General features: G+C 38.0%; 1 protein-coding gene across 6 annotated transcripts in view; it reads left to right on the top strand.

Moving 5' to 3' along the window:
* CDH8 (cadherin 8) overlaps positions 1-21,539 on the top strand; it is a 350,610-nt gene that overhangs the window by 116,060 nt on the left and 213,011 nt on the right. For all 6 annotated transcript variants that reach the window (XM_057711556.1, XM_057711553.1, XM_057711555.1 and 3 more), the window contains one exon: positions 1,891-2,185. In XM_057711556.1, the coding sequence (XP_057567539.1) occupies positions 1,891-2,185 (295 nt within the window). The remainder of the gene's footprint in view (positions 1-1,890; positions 2,186-21,539) is intronic.

Consider the following 21,539-nt stretch of genomic DNA (forward strand, 5'->3'; position numbering starts at 1 on the left):
TCTATGCATTTCCCTTCTCCCTCAGTTATTTCTAAATACAAGGGGTCATCAAAACCTAAGAGTATGATAGGATTTACTAATCATAGGCTGTTGATAAGTGTAAGGAAAACATGGTGCAAATAAGTTCTAACATAAATAATAGTAACAGCATTTTGAATGTCTTGTGACACACATCAGTACCTCTGTGTCTCAGGAATGCCTGTGTATGAACAGAAATGTCCATGAATCATATTTTATTCAGATTTTTCTTTTTTCATAAAAATGCTAATGGAAATGTTAAAATGCACATAAATTAAAATGATCATAAATTAGGATTAATATCACATTAATGAATTATAATCTCACATTCATTAAGATAAAGTGGCATTTCAATATTTGCTCTTGTTAATAAGTTTAATACAATAAATGAAAGGGATACATTTTGAGATTCAATAAGTATTTGATGTAATCTTAGGCTTTAACTTTTTAAAGTATTCAAAAGTGAAATAGGAGATCTAGATGCATGGATGCTGTGTTGCTGTTTCATTTTTTTAAAATCTTTTCATTTATTGCGGCACTAAATACGATTTAAATCAGGAAAGAAAGCTATAAAACCTGTTCTGAATAAAAGTGATCCCAAGAGAACGCAATGTCTTTTGAGTTTCTAGGAGTTTCTTTCCACAAGACCTTTTAATCAATATAGACATATATGTATATAATTTCAAGGAACAAGTGTTTGAAACCTCATGGTGTAAGAACTATATTGGCATTTAAATAACAGTGTTAGGCTGAAAATATGTGCATTTAAGCAGTATTTTACAACTATAATTCAATGAATTTTCCTTTTAAAAATACAAACCAAAAATATATATTCTTGTTTTATTTTAGTTTTCTAACAGGGGTCAACATAGTATAAAGAAGAAGCGCCATATATCAGAACACTAGTCTCCCTCTAGAGAATAAACTGTAAAAATTTGAAAGCCAGGGATTCTGTTTTCCCCAGTACCTCCCAAAATGTTTTAGGCAGAGTAGATGTTCAATAGATATTTGCTGCCATGATCTAAGAGGGATCTGGCTCCCTGCTGCAAAGTTTTCATTTCTCGAGGAAGTCACGTGCTCCCATAATCTGGCCTCAGTCGTCTACAATGCGAATAATTTTCCTGGACCAGAAGAATTGTATAAATCAAAGGGGAAAAAAGCTTTACATAAACATAAGACCTTGATATAACCAGATCATTAGAATTATTTCTGTTTTTTGAGTATAGCAGCCAGATTTGAGTTGAATTTTAGGTCTACTACGCTTGATTCCATCAGATGGAAACCTTGGAGATGTTATAATATGCCTTGTATAAACTTCCCTTTTCTCATGTTTTGTATGAAATATCCTAACTCAGTGATTTTTGGAAAAATTAAGGGGATTATCACATGAGAAGTGATTCATATAGTTCTTCTCACACAGATAGTAACCCATAAAAGGTAACTAATAATAATAACTTTAAGTAAATGTATTAACACATTGAAAAGAGTACACGGTACTTTTGCATTTTCTCCTGGTCTTTTTATCATTATAAATGCATATCAGTTTATGCTGAATGGGTAAATGTATGAATAAATTGAAAGTGTACATATATTTAATGTTTTTTTCTTCAATCTTTTTATCATTGTAAATGCATATTCTGGCCGAACAGGCCAGAGAATTTTTTTAGTGTTCAAATATATTTGTCTGAACTTCATTATATTTTACTTTACTTGCTATGCATCCAGTTGCATCGACTGTGTACAACGATTGTTAGCAGAAACTGATGACGTTACAGTCAGCGTAGAAAGAAACAACTTTACATTGAAACATGAAGTAGTAAAGCGTATTTTGCAAAATACCACATCACTAACCAACGTCCCTTTTCATTTTAGTTACACACAGACCTGGATCCTGGGAGCAAAAAAATCAAATATATCCTATCAGGTGATGGAGCTGGGACTATCTTCCAAATAAATGACATAACAGGAGATATCCATGCTATAAAAAGACTTGACCGAGAGGAAAAAGCCGAGTACACCCTAACCGCTCAGGCAGTGGACTGGGAGACAAACAAGCCTCTTGAGCCTCCTTCTGAATTCATTATTAAAGTTCAAGACATCAATGACAATGCACCAGAGTTTCTCAATGGACCCTATCATGCTACCGTGCCAGAGATGTCCATTCTGGGTATGTATGCTTCCAATTTCACAGCACTATTAAGAATCGTCTTGAAAATAGCTCCTGGCATCAGGGATCCTGTGTGGCTGAATGCAAGACATTTATTACCGTCTTATCTCTAATTTGCATTTCCAAATCCCCTTTTTTGGCCTCAGTTCCACAGCTCAATAGCTTTAGTCCCTTAGTAATAGGAACTGACGAAGCAGTTTTATTAAAATATCTCTCCTTACACGACAGTACTTCAATAGGCTGAATTTGTATTCCTCTCATAGACCTGTAGTTCGAGTATTGTTACTGAGGCGGATTTATCAAGATTTGTTCCAACATGCCAGACTAATCCTATTGATATTTGCTTGATGTTTAATTATTTGTTTGTGTATATTCACATGCAGATGCAGCACATAGAGAAATAGAAAACCGTCTAGGTCTGTAGTCAGCCACATATTGGATTAAAGCTGGTGGGTCGAGTCTAGAGTGGATTAGGAAATCAGTTACCAGAGGCTTCTGTGTTGCGGCCGTCGTACTTTAACTGAACTTATTAAAGCAGCATTGCTGTCACCAGGGACTCACTCCCACTTTTTCTGAGCCGTTGAAATATTGATTATACTTTACAGAACAGAATATATTTCAAGACGTGATTTTTTTACCTTTCTTCCCCTTTTCTGGATTTGCTTATCTCTCCCCAAACTCTGACCTTGATACAGGAAATCCCTGACCCCAGACTTTCTACTAGAATAAAAGGAGTTTTAGAGCTCTTCCTTGTCTGACAAAACTAGTAGGTAGGATCCAAAATCCATGGCATTAAGATCACCAGAGTCACTCCTAAGTGTGTAACGGATGTAACAGATACCCTAGTTTGTTTCAAATTGCGTTTCAGACAACCTATAAGGATACGTGCTATACAGCAAAATCACATAAATTAGAAGCAGGTGAACATGATGTGATAAATAAAAAACCACAAGTGGAGATATAAATTGAAGGCTAAAATTAGGTAGTTTGGCTTTATTTGATCTTTTCTTTCTCAACCCACTGTATAACTTTGGTAGATACACCTATTGCAGCAGCAAATCAGAACTGACCTCAGGTCTTCACATCTTACCCATGCATTTCTCCTGCCGAGACTCTACTTTGTCTATCTCTTGTGTGAGGAATCTTACTTTTATTTATTTTTTCCTTCTTATCAAAATCAAATCACTCTTCTGTGACTGGCTGAAATGACACTTTTTCTAGGGAAATTTCTAGGGCTTTCTAGCAGGAATTTGTCTCTCTACCATCACTATTACCACAGAAAGAAGCCCACAAACCAGCAAAAACACATTCATGATTGTACTTCTTTTAAATTCTGACATGTAAACTGGGACTAAGAAATGCTATATATTTTTTCTCTCTTTTTGTTTTCTTCTTACTTGATCAACTTATTTAGGGCAGAGAACTTGCCTAATCCATCTTTTCATTGAGGTTCGTATAAGACGGTTTTAAAGGACTATCACCACTTACAATACATCAGAACACTTAATTGCTAATAAATGATGAACAAGAAAGCTGCTATTTTTGCCTCATTATTATGATTTCTACATCTTAATGGCCAAGTCTATATCTATTTATTGTAGATGTGTCAGAGGCTTCCACTCCTGTGTGTATGCATCATGTGCCTGATAAATATATTGAGAAAAAAAGCCCCCAAACGTCTACAAACTTCAAAGTCAATTTCAGCTAAGAAAAGGAATTTAAAAATATTATTAGCTACATAATGCAGTGTGTATGTGCACCTGTGCATTTTTCCTCTATCTAAAAGATCTTCCTTGTTAAAAGTGTAGCAACTAAAAGAAATAATCTACACTAACACAGTTATTTTAAAAAATGCTTAGCTGTGTCATCTCTTCTAAAAACCACATGGAATGTGCTGTCGTTGAAAGCGTGGGTTTTGAAGTTACATGGACGAAATTATGAATCCTGGTTCTGTCCCTTATTATCTGATTGACTTTGAAGTTCTAGGAGGTTCAACTGTGGCTTATTTTCCTTAGCTACAATGCAAAGATAACAGTTTCCATCTTGCGTTCATTGTTTGAGAATCGTGTGGTAAAATGCAAAGTAGAGGTATGCCATAAAGTAAATAAGGGCTCGATACTTGGTTGTTATGGCAGTTTTAAAAATGATTTTTATTAATCTATTTCCCATCTTACCTTTGGACCTTTCCTCTGTATCGATCTTACAGAGGCGTCTGATTTCTGTTTGACCCCAGCCTCTCTGGTTAAAGGAGGCAGAGGCAGCTGCACTATTTTATTGTCAAGCGTGAATTATTCCCTTCATTTCTCATGAAGGTGAATATCAGGATGAAGGTCAGCTCCTATCTCCTTTCTCTCCCCATTACCACTGTTCTCTCCCAGCCTGTCCCTTCCCTCCCCTCCTTCCTTCTTTCATTTTTCTTCTTTTGCTACTGCAGAAATGCCAACACCTGCACCTGTACACCCTGAAGAATGCCAGCAAGGACTGGGGATTTCATTGTGCAGAAAGTGAAAAATAAAACTCTAATTGAGAAATTTACCAATAGTACATTGAAATGAATGTGGTATTCAAGAACTGTCTGCCAGTTGACAAGCTGTCAAGACAAAACACATATATATATTTGCCCAAATGGCAGCCAGATTATTTTAGAAATATCTTATTTGGAAGCTGGAGACAGAGCTCTTTTATACTGTACTGTGAATTTCAGAACTTGATGAGAATTCACTTTTATAGCAATACCATGTAAAGAGTGATGTGCAAGCTTGTCTGATTTTTACTGTGGGTCCCAAACTAACATTGTTGAAGCTGGTTTTTCAGTGAAAATTTGCCTACATTTATTAAGTTCCACTTTATGTATTTTTTATGCAACTGGATATTGGAGTGAGGGATGCTTAACACTGATCGTGTGTCCACACCTGGGTTCAGGTAAAATGAGCTTTGTATTTAACTTGGAACTAGAATCTCAGATTATTTGGTTGCAAATTTGCTTTCTACTTGTGTCAGTGACATAACCCACCTAAGTCTCATGTTCTCTATCCGTGTGGCGTGCCCAAGATTCCCTACCTAGGAAAGTATGTTTGGAAAAATTCAGTGATTAGGTTTAAAGTACTTGGCATAGCATAGAGTTGGTGCTCAATTGATATTAGTTTCTTTACAAACATCCATTTTCAAGCTACTTCTACTAGTATGGTTCAATAGATTGTGTATGAGATATGAGTGCCTTGGTCAATGAAAAATTGCTCAGCAAACCTTAACTTTATGTTTCACAATTGCACATATTGGAATGAGCCCTGTTTTATTCAAAGGGGCACATTAGTGAAGACAGGATAAAAGGATCAGAAAGCCGAGTAGGGCTTAGGCTGGTGGGCATGATTGCAGTGTTGAGTACACGGTTATATAAAACATGGCACTGGTGGGTTTTCTTAGTTTTCTTTGAGATTCAGGGCTCCTCTGATGATGATCAGTGTTACTAAGAAGCTGCTATATTCCCAAAGCTGTGTTAAATGCTTGCAATATTCACAACAATCCTATACCATTAGTACTGACATTTACCTCTCCAGTTCTTAATATTTTTAATCAGAAAAATGGGAGAAATAATAGCTAATCCAAATCTAGATATTAAGTGGGGTAACTGGGACTTAAATTCAGACATCTGGCTCTTCCTCTCATGGGTTTAACCAGCATGCTGTACTAATTTTGGATAATATCTCTAGAGAATTTGGTTTACATATGCCCTGCGATTCTGCTGCCTACTTATGATAGTTATGATTTTTCCAAGGTGGAAGAGCTCTTGAGGTCAGCATAGTTTGCATATTAAATTGAGGAGCTGAGACAGGAGCTGGACAAGGAAAAGTCTGGGTGAAGTATTACACAATGTTTAAGATAAGAATATAAGCATATTAAAAATGTAAGAACAACACATCACATAAAAATTTAAATCACAGTGAAATTAATTGGGAGCCATGTGCCCAATAACGGGCTGAAGTGTTGTTCATGTGTTAAAGACAGAAACTAAAGAAAGCGGGTTGGACCCTGGATTTCCTGGTAGTGAATCAAAACAAAGAATGCACTCTGCATCAAAAAATGTTAATCAAAAAATCAGAAGGTCAAGAGATGACTCAGTAAAATGCATTTTGGAAAGGCAAATCTCCCTGCTTTCCAAAGGCTCGTAACTGAAGAGGTTGTGAATATTAGTACACAATATGCAAGTGAACTTACTCTACTTGAAACAGTAACTCAGCCGAAACGAAAATAACATTTGAAAATAGTTCTTTGTTGTCCCATGTGCTATTCTCACTCTCCTGTCTTCTCTTACCATTAGTAGTATGTCTTTTCCTTATAATTTTGTTCTTTTATGGTAAAAATCTTCAAATCCTCTTTTGGAGGAAGGCCTATATAAAATACATTCTATTTCTTTTGTGTTGTTCAGTATCTTTAATTTGGAATAAATTTAATCTTAGAGAAAAGTCACAGCTGTCGTCCAAATTCATCTTTCCTGAACTATTAGTGACTACATTGCTGCGATGATGCCCCATCACCGTGACACAGCTCAGCCAGTCTTTCCCACATGGGTGTTTTTGTACACAAGCACAATACCACCATCAAAATTAGGAAATTAATAGTGATACACCATTGCTATTGGATGCACAGACCTCAGTCAAATGTCTCCAGTTGTCCCAATAAAGTCTTTTTATAGCAAAAGGATCAAATCCAGGACCCCACATACATTACCATGAGTTCACCTCCATACCTCCAACTGTAAAGCAACACCCGGGGGTCATCCTGTTTGCTTCCCTCTCTCCAACAGTGAAAACACTATTTCTTTATGTTCATTATATTTATTTGGATCACCCTTCGCTGCCATAGTAAGTGATTTCCATTTGCTGCCTCTGGCCATCCCCTAACTCTCTGACACAAATGTTTATCTGCTCTTCCACTCTCCCTCCACCTTCCTGCCCTTCCATGGATTCTTACCTCACCCAGCCATACCTAATGGCTTTTGGAATGAAGTGTTCAGGTGGTAGGCAGACACTCAGGAGTGGAGGCAGGAACTATATAATACTCTCTAGTTTTATTCTTCTGTATATTTCAATTGTTTGTTGTTATACAATAGACCTATGGCAGCATTTTCCAATCTGTACTCAGAATAGATTTACTGAAAAAAATCTAATGAAATTTAATTGATAAACACTGAATTTTAGAAAGTGAAATGCTTCTCATACTTCAGACTCTTTATTAATATATCGGAATTTGATAAATTCATATTATATGCCCTTTTAGAGATTCAGACATTTATATGACCCCAGAAGCCATTTTTAAAAAAATATCTTGCAGAACTGCATGATTTTATACTATAAAAGTTTTACAAACATATGTCTAAATAGAAGAGATTTTCCAATCTACATTAGGTCACATGTTAATTTAGCATGCAGCTAAATCATCAAATTTGCAATTTCTAAAGAGCAAATTAAAAATTATGATGACAATAGCTTACATGGATTATACGTATTTTCATCCCATGTAAAGAAGATTCCCCAACTAACAATTAAAGAGATTTATTTTCATATTTTTTTGTTATTGAAGAAACAATTGATGTCACAGAAGCTTAAAAGATCAAAGAATGTTCATACTGACAAACTATCTTAAACCTAACATTCGTCTTTTTTATAATTTAGAGGTTGTGGTTTTCCTCCTCTCTCAGCTAGATTTTAAAAGGATTTGGCAGCATTTCTCTAGTTTAAAGGAGAGATGCAAAGTGAGAAAGGGAAAAACATATCTTGATGGATTTGATTATCTGTTTTGTCTTATTTGATTTGGAGTGATGCACAAAATTGAAATTCTTTAGGAAAACATGGGTGGGAAATCATGAGGATTGAAATTAACACTTTCAAAAGAAATCCAGCTGCTCTACCTGACAGGAATGCCTGTAACAGCTGTGATTCCAAAACTCTAAGATGGGGTAAGGATTGTGTAGTTTCTATTCTGCATAAGCAAGGTAAACCTCCATTAGGAATACGTTAGATGGTATGGTAGCTGAATCTTTTCTTGTGTCTTATGATGAAAGTAAAGCAGTGATTTATTTTTGTTTTTTTAAGATTTAGTTTATTATTTATTTATTTTATTTTTGGCTGCTTTGGGTCTTCGTTGCTGTGCACAGGCTTTCTCTAGTTGCAGCAAGCGGGGGCTACTCTTCATTATGGTGCATGGGCTTCTCATTGCAGTGACTTCTCTTGTTATGGAGCACGGGCTCTAGGTGCACAGGCTTCAGTAGTTGCAGCACGTGGGCTCAGCAGTTGTAGCATGTGGGCTCAGTAGTTGTGGCTCACGGGCTTAGTTGCTCCGAGGCGTATGGGATCTTCGCCGGTCAGAGCTGGAACCCATGTACCCTGCATTGGTAGGTGGATTCTTAACCACTCACCACCAGGGAAGCCCCACAGTGATTTCTGATTATGTGGATTTTGGTGGTTCCTGAAGGTCTCCCTAAATAATCTGTGGCTTAGGAATTACTGGAGTATCCAAATGGGAAAGTTATCAGCAGTTAACTGTGAGAGATACCTAAAATGAATTAGTCTTCCAAGAGGCATGTTATTTCTACATTGTGGCTAAGAACAAGTTTGGTGTATAATGATGGGGATATAAACAAAGTTTATTTGAATGCCTTCTGTGATGAGAACACTCCTTCCATCACATTTTGCTTTAATCCTTACTCTTCTGTACTCTCTAAATTGTAAGATGACATTTTATTAATCAATTAAGTGATAACACAATAATATCATTAATTGACTGTCCTGTCCCTAATGGGATTCTTAGTATATTTAGGTCAACTCATATCCCTGATATCTTTAATTTTAATGTTCTTTGAGCTAAATATCAATCCATAAAAATATATGAATGCAGGTAGGATAGCTTAGGGAAGTTATTAAAATTATATAGAGGGGAATTCCCTGGCGGTCCAGTGGTTAGGACTCAGCACCTTTACTGCCAGAGGCTGGGTTCAATCCCTGGTCGGGGAACTAAGATCCTGTAAGCCAGGTGGTGTGCCCCCCACCAAAAAAAAAAATTATGTAGAAATCCAGCTTTCTTATGCTTTGAAAATAGTTAAAATTCAGAGCTACTCATTATAGGACTGGCTCAGGAGCTTCAGACCCACTTCTAGTTTTGGGTTTCACTGCCAACATAAACTAGATGTTTTCAATGATCTCTTTTTTTTATAATTTTGTGTATTTATTTATTTAGTTTTTATTTACTGGCTTTGTTGGGTCTTCATTGCTGCACGTGGGCGTTTTGTAGTTGCGAAGAGTGGAGGCTACTCTTCATTGCAGTGTGCGGGCTTCTTATTGCGGCGGCTCCTCTTGTTGTGGAGCACAGCCTCCAGGCACGTGTGCTTCAATAATTGTGGTGCATGGGCTCAGTAGTTGTGGCACACGGGCTTAGTTGCTCGGCGGCATGTGGAATCTTCTTGGACCGGGGCTCGAACCCCTGTCCCGTGCATTGGCAGGCGGATTCTTAACCACTGCGCCACCAGGGAAGCCCCTCAATGGTCTCTTTTTTAGATTTGGTCTGTCAACTTAGGAATTTCATGTAAACGCCAGGAATCTTTTAATTTTTTTCTAGAAGTGAATTCTCAGTTCCTAGCCAATAAAAATTTTTCAGAATGGTATAAATCATAAGAGAATGTGATGAAATACTTCATTTGATTTTACAGGTTGTAACATTGGTGTCACTTTTGTTGTATATAATAGAATGTTACAAAAAATATTTCAAGAAGTTACATAAATACCTTACATTTGAACCTGTTGAAAACAAATTTAATGCTCTGCCCCTAACTCCACCTCCACTGGTGAACAGTCACTCCCTGTGGAATAGGATTAATTTAGAGACCTGTGTCTCCCATTCATGAGTATCTTATAAGTCGAATTGGTGTTCTGGAAGATTAAAATTAAAGCATTGACTCAGCATTAACAATATCTAAGTGAAGAGACAACATTGATTGTCTATATCTCAACCTGTCCCTTTAAACCAAGTCATTCCATCAATGTGCTGATTAAACAGTGGTTTCCAAGCCTGTTCATAACAGTGTCTAAGGCTAACGTTCTGTTTCTTTCCCTTTTATGCTGTCCTTCCATTTTATCCCTGTGCTTACTCATTAGAATTAAACTCAATTTAATTAACAATTTGATTATCACATTAAGCTCAGTTTGATTATCCTAGTGTTATCTCTTTAAGTTCTTCAGAAATATGTCTTCTACTCACTTACATTTTGATTCTTCCTATTTCTGGATACATTGGGTTACCTCTCTGGAAATTACACCCACTTCCCTGTTGTCAGAGGAAGTTACTTTGGCAAACAATACTTCATCCGGTTCTACCCTGAACGCTTCTGAATAGATAAGACATCTACTGCTTTCTATTTAAGTAATATTCTGGTACTTGAAATACTGAAAAGTATTCTCCTATCAGTAAACCCGCACTTATAAGGAAAATCAAAACACTTCACAGAAACACTGATTGCAGATGAAAGGTTGAGAAACAAAGGCAGAATTCTACCCAGACAATTCCATGATCCTGTTGTCTTTCTATCTCTTTGTCCTCATATAAGAATTAATATTTTAGGATTCAACACATTTATTGACTCTAGATGCAAAAGGGCAAATCATTCTTAAGTTATTCAAGCCATGCTTGTATCTAGAGCTCTGTGAATTAACATCAATACCCACAGTGTTATGAGTTTTTGCGACATAGCCGTTTCAGGATATCATGAATTAAAAGGGACTGGAGAGAAAAAGCGCAGAGAGTTCAGCCTTTGCCCACAATCGCCTGTCAGAGAAATGAATCCACTGCATGTCAGGGCAGCTCTGGAACATATATTTGTGAAATCCTGAAGTCTTGGCTAAAAATGAATGTGGGACACCTTTGTTAATGTATTTTTGGTGTATGTCCTTCCCTCCTTGCCTCTCAGAGCTGGTAGGGGTTCCTAGAGTCTTTATGCATGTATTAATATTATTTCTTTAATTTCAGTATTTGTGCATAAGAACTTAATAATTGTACTTCCTGGTTTCACTGGACTTGGAAACTTGCCATGTGAGTTTTAGACCCAAATTGCTTTTATTCATTGGTTGATTAGCAATCACAATTGTGTGAGATATGTGCCATTTTTCTTATTCTTATCAGTAACGTTACATAGAGAAAAATATGATGAAATTTAAATGGCAAGATAGGTACATGCATAGATAAGCACATAGATCAGTACACGCATGCCACAGCGATATTGCCAGTTGGGTTCTACACTACTGCAGTAAAATAAAGCAAGTCACACAGATGTTTTGGTTTCCCAGTGCGTATAAAAGTTATGTACATGAAAAGCTGCTCAACATCACTAATTATTAGAGAAATGCAAATCAAAACTACAAGGAGGTATCACCTCACACCGGTTAGAATGGGCGTCATCAGAAAATCTACAAACAATAAATGCTGGAGAGGGTGTGGAGAAAAGGGAATGCTCTTGCACTGTTGGTAGGAATGTAAATTGATACAGTCACTATGGAGAACAGTATAGAGGTTCCTTGCAAAACTAAAAATAGAGTTACCATATGATCCATCAATCTCACTCCTGTGCAAAGAACACCATAATTCAAAAAGACACATGCACTGCAGTGTTCATTGCAGCACTGTTTACAATAGCCAGGTCATGGAAGCAACCTACATGTCCATCAACAGGTGAATGGATGAAGAAGATGTGGTACCTATATACAACGGAATATTACTCAGCTGTAAAAAGCAATGAAACTGGGACATTTGTAGAGACATGGATGGACCTAGAGACTGTCATACAGAGTGAAGTGAGTCAGAAAGAGAAAAACAAATATTGTATATTAACACATATATGTGGACTATAGAAAAATGGTACAAATCAATCGGTTTCCAAGGCAGAAATAGAGACACAGATGTAGAGAACAAACATAGGGACACCAAGGGGGGGAAGCAGGGAGGGTTGTGGGGGAATGAATTGGGAGATTGGGACACCAGATTGTATACTCTAAATATATGCAGTTTATTGTACGTTAACTGTATCTCAATACAAGTTCAAAAAAAAGTTATGTTTATGCTATGTTGTAGTTTATTGAGTGTGCAAGAGCGTTATGCCTGAGATTTGTACACACCTTAATTTCAAAATATGACTAAAAATTGCTGACCATCAGCTGACAACGCAGTGTGGCCACATACCTTCAATGTGTGTGTAAAAATTGCAATTATCTGTGAAGCGCAATGAAGTGAAATGAAGCACAGTGAAGTACGCCTGTAGATAAAAAATGTAGAGAGGATATACAAGCTGTTAAAGGAACTGAGGATAAAGATAAGATGTAGATCTATGGAGGAAAGAAATGTAAGTGTGTATGTGTGTGTATTGGATGTTATAATTAGATATCCTAAAAAAGGCAAAAAATAGTTACATCATGAGGCTCTAAGTGAGAACATATGGATCGTCTCAGACGCATCTCCAGTTCTAAGGGAACAGGTTTTCTTCCTTGTGTCTGTACTAGAAGAGTTTAACGTCAGTATAACCATATTTGTGTTGAAGATGATTCTATTCATTTTCTTTTTGTCAGGGAGCATTACACCACCGAGTCTTCTCTTTATAACGATGTCAGACTTTTCGGATCTCATCGTTATCTGCCACTTATGAATCTTTGCAAGCCACGAGAGTGGTGTGAGTTCAAGAAATATATGGGCGCAGGAGAGGGGGAAGGCATCAAATAAGGGTCTCTGGAATAGGTGTTTAAATGCCTATATGTGTTTCTTCTGAAATCCAAAGCAGTGTTATTCATTTAAGGTTAGCACAATGAATAATTGTTTTATGATTACGTAGAGATTAATATTTTAAAAGTTTATTTTATGCCAAACACTCTATTCATGTACGTTCATTTTATCCTAACAACAACTGTATGAAGTGAATTTTATTATTCTTATGTTTAAAAAGAGAACACTGAGGCACCCAAGCTTAAAATATACTCAAGGTCTCATCATGGGTAAAAATAAGAGCTCCCTGTCAGATATGCAGAACCACTAACAGCCCACAGAGTAAGGGAGGAGTTATTACAGGGATTAGACCAAGGACAACCATAGAGCCGATAGAAAAGCTTGTGTCTCTGCATCAGGTGATGGGAAGGAAAGCTGGGAGTGCAGTGGAAGAGACCAGGAATACGCTGCAATCCAAAAGGAGCCTGCACGTGGCTCTCCCACCTTTGTTTTTCACGTGGCAGATAACCTGCCAGAGAAGCTGATGCCCTTTGCCGTGTGGCTGCGCGCGGACCCGGCCCGGGACTTGGACGTTCTGAAGGAGCACATCGTGTAGTTGCTGAAGGAGCTGGGAGCTGGATCCTGCTGGGTGCCAACGTGGTGAACTTAGGAATCTGCTGAGGCAGGCATGTACTGCCCTCATGCCTGACACCCGGCACTGACGTTTGGTCTGCCTTCTCCACTTCTGCTTTCAAAATCTCAAACCTAACCAGGACAATACAGGGAAAGGAGTTCTAGAAACTTAATCCCAGTTTAGCTAAAGTGATAGACAACAAAGCCATGACAGATGCACTTTATTTAGTTTCTCTTGTAGGCTAGGTACTGTGGAAAAGACTATAGAGTTTTTAGAAAAGAACATTATATATGTCAAGTTTTATCATTGCACGTTATATATTATATAAGAATTATATATCTTATAGGTTACATCTTATTATGGTATTTTTACTGAAAAAAATGGAAACACAAATGTACTTGTGTCATAGGCTGAATTCTGTTCCACAGAATTAATATGCTGAAGCTCTAACCCCCCGCACCTACGGATGAGATTGTATTTGGAGACAGGGCCCTTGAAGAGGTAATTAAGGTTAAGTGAGGACATATGGGCAGGCATTAATCCAATCTGACTGGTGTCCTTACATGGAGAAGGAATTTGGACACATAGAGAGACACCAGGGCACACATGAGCAGAAGGATGACTATGTGTCAAGGCAGTAAGAGGGTGGCCATCTGCAAGCCAAGGAGAGGCCTCAGGAGAAACCAACCCTGCCAGCACCTTGATCTTGAACTTCTAGCTTCCGGACCTGTACAAAAATTAACTTCTGTTTTATAAATCACCTAGGCTCTGGTATTTTGTTATAGCGACCCTAGCAAACTAATACAGTTTGTGTGGCCAGATTTGCTTAATTAGGATGCACTCAGGTCAGAATCCAAAATCAGAGTCTTATTAAATTGGGTACCGATGTTCTCTCTTCTAGAGCTATTGTGTCCCTGTATCAGCCTTGACTTAGGGTCGTATCTCTGGATACATATGGAGTGAACATCTGTTTCCAGCTATGGACTTTTTAAAAAAATAAAAAATCATATGCTTAAATGTGTGGAACTTCTTTTGGTTTTAAATAAACTTTTTATTTTAGCATAGTTTTAGATTTATGGAAAGGTGGTGAAGTTATAGAGTCCCCATATACCTCATACCCACATTTCACTATTATTAACATCTTACGTTAGTATGGTACTTTGTTAAAATTAATGATCCAATATTGACACTGCATTTTAACAGTTGTGGTGAGTACTGGTCAGGTATTTTTGTAGAATTTCCCTCATCTGAGATTTGTCTGATGGGGCAGAGTGTTCGGGGAGGAAGATTGCCATTTTGTCACATTATGTCCACACACACTGTCCCTAGGATTTATCCCTGTTGATGTGAACCTTGATCACCTGGCTGAGGTATTGAGTATGTCAGGTTTCTCCACTGTAAAGTTACTCTTTTGTTCTGCTTTCTACACAGTACCCTTTAGAAGGAGGTCAGTATGTGCAGTACATACTTAAAGAGTGGGAAGTTATGCTTCCCCCATACATAATTATCTACATTACTCAAGTGGATTTCTTGTGCATAGATGATTTGTCTGTCGTTCCTTTCGTCCTCCCTTCTTCCCTTCCATTCTTTCTTTCATTTAATCAGTATGTACTCAAGGGTTATTTTATACTTTCTGGTATAATCCAGTGCAACTTTATTTTCCTGCTAATTTTTTTTCCAGCTCTGGGTACTGGGAGATCTTTTAATTATTACCTGTGTTCCTTCCACATACATCCATTCTTTCTTTCTTTTTTTTTTTTTTTATAAATTTATTTATTTATTTTATTGGCTGTGTTGGGTCTTTTTTGCTGTGTGTGGGCTTTCTTCTTAGTTGCGGTGAGTGGGGGCGCCTCTGTTGTGGTGCGCAGGCTCCTCATTGCCGTGGCTTCTCTTGTTGCGGAGCACGGGCTCTAGGCACGTGGGCTTCAGTAGTTGCAGCACATGGGCTCAGTAGTTGTGGCTCATGGGTTCTAAAGCACAGGCTCAATAGTTGTGGTGCAGGGGCTTAGTTGCTCCGTGGCATGTGGGATCTTCCTGGAGCAGGGATCGAACCTGTGTCCCCTGCATTGGCAGACGGATTCTCAACCACTGTGCCACCTAGGAAGCCCCCATTATTTCTTATTTGTTTGTTTTTTAGCACTTACATACATTCTTACTTTCTTACAGTGCATGATGCTTCAGGCTCATCTTGTATATTTATTGCCCCACTTCTAGAATTAGCTATACCTCCAAGGAGCCCTGGTTCCTTTTATGGGGGTATTAGAAGCCAAGATCTGAGTATTAGTTATACTTGTTACTGCTGGGTTGTCTTTCATATTAGGCCTTCTCTAAGTGTGTATGTGTATATATATATATATATATATATACACTTAAGTTTTACAAATACAGTGGTAATATAGTTCTATTATTTTGTCACTGTTCACAATCCATCTTGGGAAACCCCACATCCTAATTTTTATGTATTAAGTTATGCTTGTGCTGTAAAGTTAGTTCCAGTAGTTTTGACAAGTACCTTGTGCCACATGTCCATCATTATAGTATCAGACAGAATAGTTTAATTACCTTAAAAGAAGCCCTTGGGCTCTACCTATTAACTTCCTCATCCCCAAGCTCCTAGTATCCACTAATCTGGCTACTGAATGTATAACTTTGTCTCTTCTAAAATATCCTATAAATGGAATAAAATTGTATATAGACCCTTTACTTAGTAATATGCATTTAAGATTTATCCAAATTTTTGCATGGCTTCACAGTTCATTTCTTTTAATCACTAAATAGGATTCTATTGTCTATTTAATCACTAAATAGGACACTATTGTACAGTAACCCTTACAATAGTTACTATAGTTTGTTTATCCTTTCATCTATTGAAGCATATTTTGATTACTTCCAGTTTTGTGTGATTATAAAGTAGCTATAAACATTCATGTATAGGTTTTCGTTTAGAAATAAGTTTTCAATTCAGTTGAAATACCTAGGAGTATACCTGATGCATCATTCGGTAAGAATATGTTTCGTTTTATGAGAAATTTTAAGTGATTTACCCAAAATATTGATCACAAAGCCCTATCAGTAATCTGTAAAACACTGTAAAGATATCCCTCATTTGTTATCAGGCAAAACAATGGTAGAAAACCTAGAATAGAAAGCAAGCAGTTAATATAGAGATGAACAGATGTACTTGTGTGAGTTCCAATGATCACATTGTAAATAAGAACTATCTCTGTGCTGTCAGATCTCCCTGCCTTTGGGAAATGCTGCCCCAGAAGATTTTTTTATCTCTCCTTTCTTATGGTCAAAATGGGTCTTCCTGTTTCTAGTCTTTGAAAATGTGTTCATGGACACTGTTCACTACCAATGTTACTCTGTCTATTTCTGCTTTTTGAAAGTTTATGTGAAAAAAAGAATGAGTACAAGAATAAGCATCTTTAGTCACCAGCCACCTATGGAGAAGCTCCTTCTTCCAAGGCTGTAGTGAACACCCACCTAATGTCAACCAAATGCCTACTGTGTTTATTCTCCCGTAACGAACCATCTCCCTGTTGGCAGTATGGATAACCACCAGCCAGTTTGTGAAGGGTAGCTTCTGTTCTCAAACACAGGCAGACATTTCACCAAATCTAGTTCAGTTAACTCAACCCCAGGCATTTGCCATGAGGACTGAAAGCTACTGAAATAGTAAATTTCCAAGTAGCTCAGTGTAGAAATATGTGAACTTAGGAACCATCAGGTAGACATCATCCTTTCATGATATATATTAGAGAAACAGAAAAACTGTTTCACATGTTGGACTTCTTAGTCTCTAGTCCCAGAAACATACTGAATCTAAGTTCCCATCCCTAGTTTTCATGATACTTCCACTTCTCCATATATGACAACTCAAAAAGGACCAGGTGGAGCGATGCTATATTTCTTAAAAACAAAAATTTCCTAAGAAATATAAAATTGTCTTCTGGATGCTGTGGGTGCCAGTGAAAAGGAGTTATTCCAAGAAATTCTGGTCTATCAGAGAGTAGCTATAGAAGCATCTTTCTTCTTGGCTGTGTAAACAGTGTATAAAATGATAAATATTTATGTCCACTCAAATGGTGTGCAGTTTCCTCATTATACGAACCTAGAGAATACACAAACACTCTTGTATCTTCTTTGTGAAAGATCCTGGCTCTTCAAGGCAAGGCGTGGTATGGATGGATATTAATAATATGTGGTGCATATCTTCATAGTACAAGGGTGAGTCAAAACGTATCCGTGCTCTGGTTATATTAAAACTTCTGTTGGCCAGACTGTCTTATCAGTGCTTTCCATTCAAGGTTACTGTCTCCATAGTCACTGCTGTGCAGGTGTGAACATGTTACATTAGTTCATTTGCAACTGCAGTGCAAGCAAAAATGGATGCCCCACTTGTGATTTGCATGAAAGAAGAGCAGCGTGCAGTGATTCGTTTTATGTGGTCTGAGGGTGTGCCTGTTACCGTTATACATCGAAGACTTTGTACACAGTATGGAGAAAGTATTTTGTCGCAAAGTGTGTATGAATGGATAGAGAAGTTCAAGGCAGGTTGCATAAGTGTTAGCCATCAAGAAGGAGCCAGACACCTGTCCACGTCCACAACTGATGACAACATTGAGCGTACACGTGAAATGATTCTGTTGAATAGACGAGTGACAGTGGATTATGGGGCAAATCAGGTGCAAATCAGCCATGGCTCTGCCTATGAAATAATCCACCACAGACTTAGGTTTCAAAAACTTTGTGCTGAAGCCTAAACTTTGGATTAAATGCAGAGGACTGCTATCCAAGGGTGTTGTGATCTTGCAGGACAATGCACATCCACACACTTCTGCCCACACTGTCGGCAAAAACTTCGTTTTCAAGTGTTAAAGCATCCTCCCTATAGTCCTGATCTTGCTCCATTGGACTTTCACCTGTTGGTCCCCTGAAAGCTGCCCTACGAGGATGAAGATTCACTTCTGATGAAGCATTGAAGACAGCGGTTGCATTCATGGCTCACAGCTCAGCCTAGAACATTTTTAATGTGGGAATATGAAAGCTTGACAGATGGCTTTTCAAAGTGTATTGAAAAGCAAGGAGATTATGGCAAAAAATGATGTATTTGTCTTTTCTAAAAGTTAATTAAAATAAAGTCTACAGCCAGAGCGCGGATAATTTTGGACTCACCCTCATATAATAAGAGGTGTTTTTTTTTTCTTTTACTGCCATTGACTGCTGCCCATATAAAAACAATGAACTGAAATTTATACTAAATTTCTAACTTTCCTTGGGAAAGTTAGAACCGGAGTGGGAGATGGGATATCCCTCTGCCTGGCTTGTGAAAGGGCCATGCCTCCCCTTGAACTGGGAGAGAAAGAGACAATGAGAGAAGGAATATTCTGAGTTCAGTCTGCAGAAAAACTCTTCATGCTGAGTGCAGTGTCACTCTTCCATCCATTTCTATTCTCAGATCCTATTAATGGATGTAAGATAACCTACAGTCTTCTGTGCTTTGTTCTTTTAAAATTAGTCTTAAAGAAAAACCAGATGATCAAGACAGAAAACAAAGGGCAAAATTCATTCCCGAGCATGTCTTTATTGTCCTTTTTTTCACCTTGACAGAATCATCTGAATAATGATAATCACCCCAGGATTTTTTTTTGTATTGCTATTCCTGTGTAATTATTAGGGCTGCTAATACCATTCAGTGACAGTGAAATAATATCAAACATTCCCCACACATTTGTGTATAGGTAACAAGTTACAATGTCAAAGTTAAATGATAGAAGTGCCAGTATCCATCTTAAGAGCTGCTCTTATAGTGTCTCACAGCTCCAGTCAACATGACACAAGTGCACTGTGAGGGCCTTTTCGGGGACCACACGGCAAGGGAAGTAAAACCATATGATGTGAATCTGGCATTGTCACCACTGCTTGATGTAGCACTAAAGGCATGGCTAAGTTAGATTCTTCTTAAGCACAGACAGCAATTCTTATTTCTGTTCAGGCTTTTCTACATTTTGGGTTTTCCTTGTCCCCATACATATTTTTAAATTATGCACTCAAGTGTAATAGCCACACAGTAAAATGCATATATCATAAGGGCACAAGCTCACAAACCCAACAGACATGTGTAATCAGCACCCAGATCAAAAATCAGAGGAGTTCCCAGCACTGCAAGATTCATTTCTGTGCTTCCTTCCTGTCACTGTTCCCGCAGAGTAACCAATATCTTCTCTTCTTCAAGCATAGAGAAGTTTTGCCTGCTTTGTGCTTTAGGCAGCTGGACTCATTCACTGCTTTTGCTTTCGAGTCTGGTTTCTCTCAACACCCAAGCTTGAAACCAGGTCTACCAAGTTTACAAAGATTGATGAATGAACCAGTAAATAGATAGATAGATGCCAGATAGATAGATAGATAGATAGATAGATAGATAGATAGATAGATTTTTTTTTTTTTTTGGCTGTGTCGAGTCTTAGTTGCAGCACACGGGCTCTTTGCTGCAGTGCGTGGGCTTCCCTCTAGTTGCTGCATGTGGGCTTAGGTGCTCCGTGGCCTGTGGGATCTTACGTCCCCAATCAGGGATGGAACTTGCGTCCCCTGCATTGCAGGACAGATTCTTCACTGGACCATCAGGGAAGTCCCAAACCAGTGAATACGTTGATTTTTATATTTACTTATGCTGTTGATTCCTCTCCCCTCGTCGCCTCTTTTCTTTTGTATTCTGGCACTGGAAGGTGACTTTAATATTAGGTATGTTACTTGAGGTCGCCTTTCATAGTGTGCCATGCTCAAGGCAGCTAAGAGGGAACTTCCATGTCAAGGCCAGGGTTAGTTCTGCCAGTGGTAAATATGTACCTGTGGGACGTTTAAGTATCTAATCTGCCTGAAACAAATCTCACCTCATTCCTAACAGAAATTCACCAATTAAAACTACGTTCATTCCGAAGAAAACAAAACTACAGTTCTGCTTCTCCCACTTTATTTCATTATTTGGTTTCAACCTCCGTGTCTCTGTTTCCTCTGAGGTTTTCATCAGATACATTTAACAGACACGTAGTGAGCACCTGCACTTATAGCCAGTGAAGTCACGGAGATCAAAGCTGTGTTTGCAGAGGGAAAGACCCAGTGGTGAAGAGTGCATTCTCTGGAGTCAGCAGGGCTTGTTGCAAATTCCCACTCGTTTCCTTAGACAGAGCACTGAACCCACCTTTAGCCCTTTGAGATGCCCCTCCAGGATTACTGTCCAGTCTCAGATATTCTATTAACTCTCATGGAACTGTCATGTTAGAGAAAATGAACTCTAATTCTATTTATGTAAAGTGTCAGTTAAGAAATTTTATCCTATCACCCGTATCACTTGCCATAATTAGATAAATATCAGATAAATATATTCAATAAATACCATGAAATATATACATACTATCAGATAAGTATAATGTGAGATATATGCAACCATATAACAGTCATTAAGTTTTGTATAGACACTGTTGCCTGCCAAAGGCTCTATCCCCATGCCTGGTATTCCTCGCTATATAAAGGGATTTTGGCAGATGTGAGCAAGGTGTTAAACACATCCTAGCATAAAAATGAAATCATGTCTTCGGTATAATCTGAATGGTTAAAGGGAGAATGACATGGACACACCACATCTGTCGCTATGGATGTGAAAGTAATTGATGCTGATTCTTTGTATACCGAGAGTGCCCTGTTGGCATGCTTCTCATATTTTGGCGAGCCACGCTACGTAAAATGCCAAGTTCACGTTTTGGTAAATGCTAAACCAAGACACATGCAGTAAATGTTCTCTCTGAACTGTACCTGCCTTCAAGGGGCTGATAGTCTGTCAGGGAAGATAACCTGCTTCCCTGAGACTTGTCAAAGATGCGGAAAAACTATCATAGCAGAGACTATGATTCCCTTGGTGGCCAAGGGATGCCAAGAGATACCCCAGGGAACTTGGCTTGCCTAAGATTTGCGTGGCAAGGTAGCAAT

This window comes from Hippopotamus amphibius, chromosome 16 (assembly GCF_030028045.1).
Source record: "Hippopotamus amphibius kiboko isolate mHipAmp2 chromosome 16, mHipAmp2.hap2, whole genome shotgun sequence".
Lineage (NCBI taxonomy): Eukaryota > Metazoa > Chordata > Mammalia > Artiodactyla > Hippopotamidae > Hippopotamus > Hippopotamus amphibius.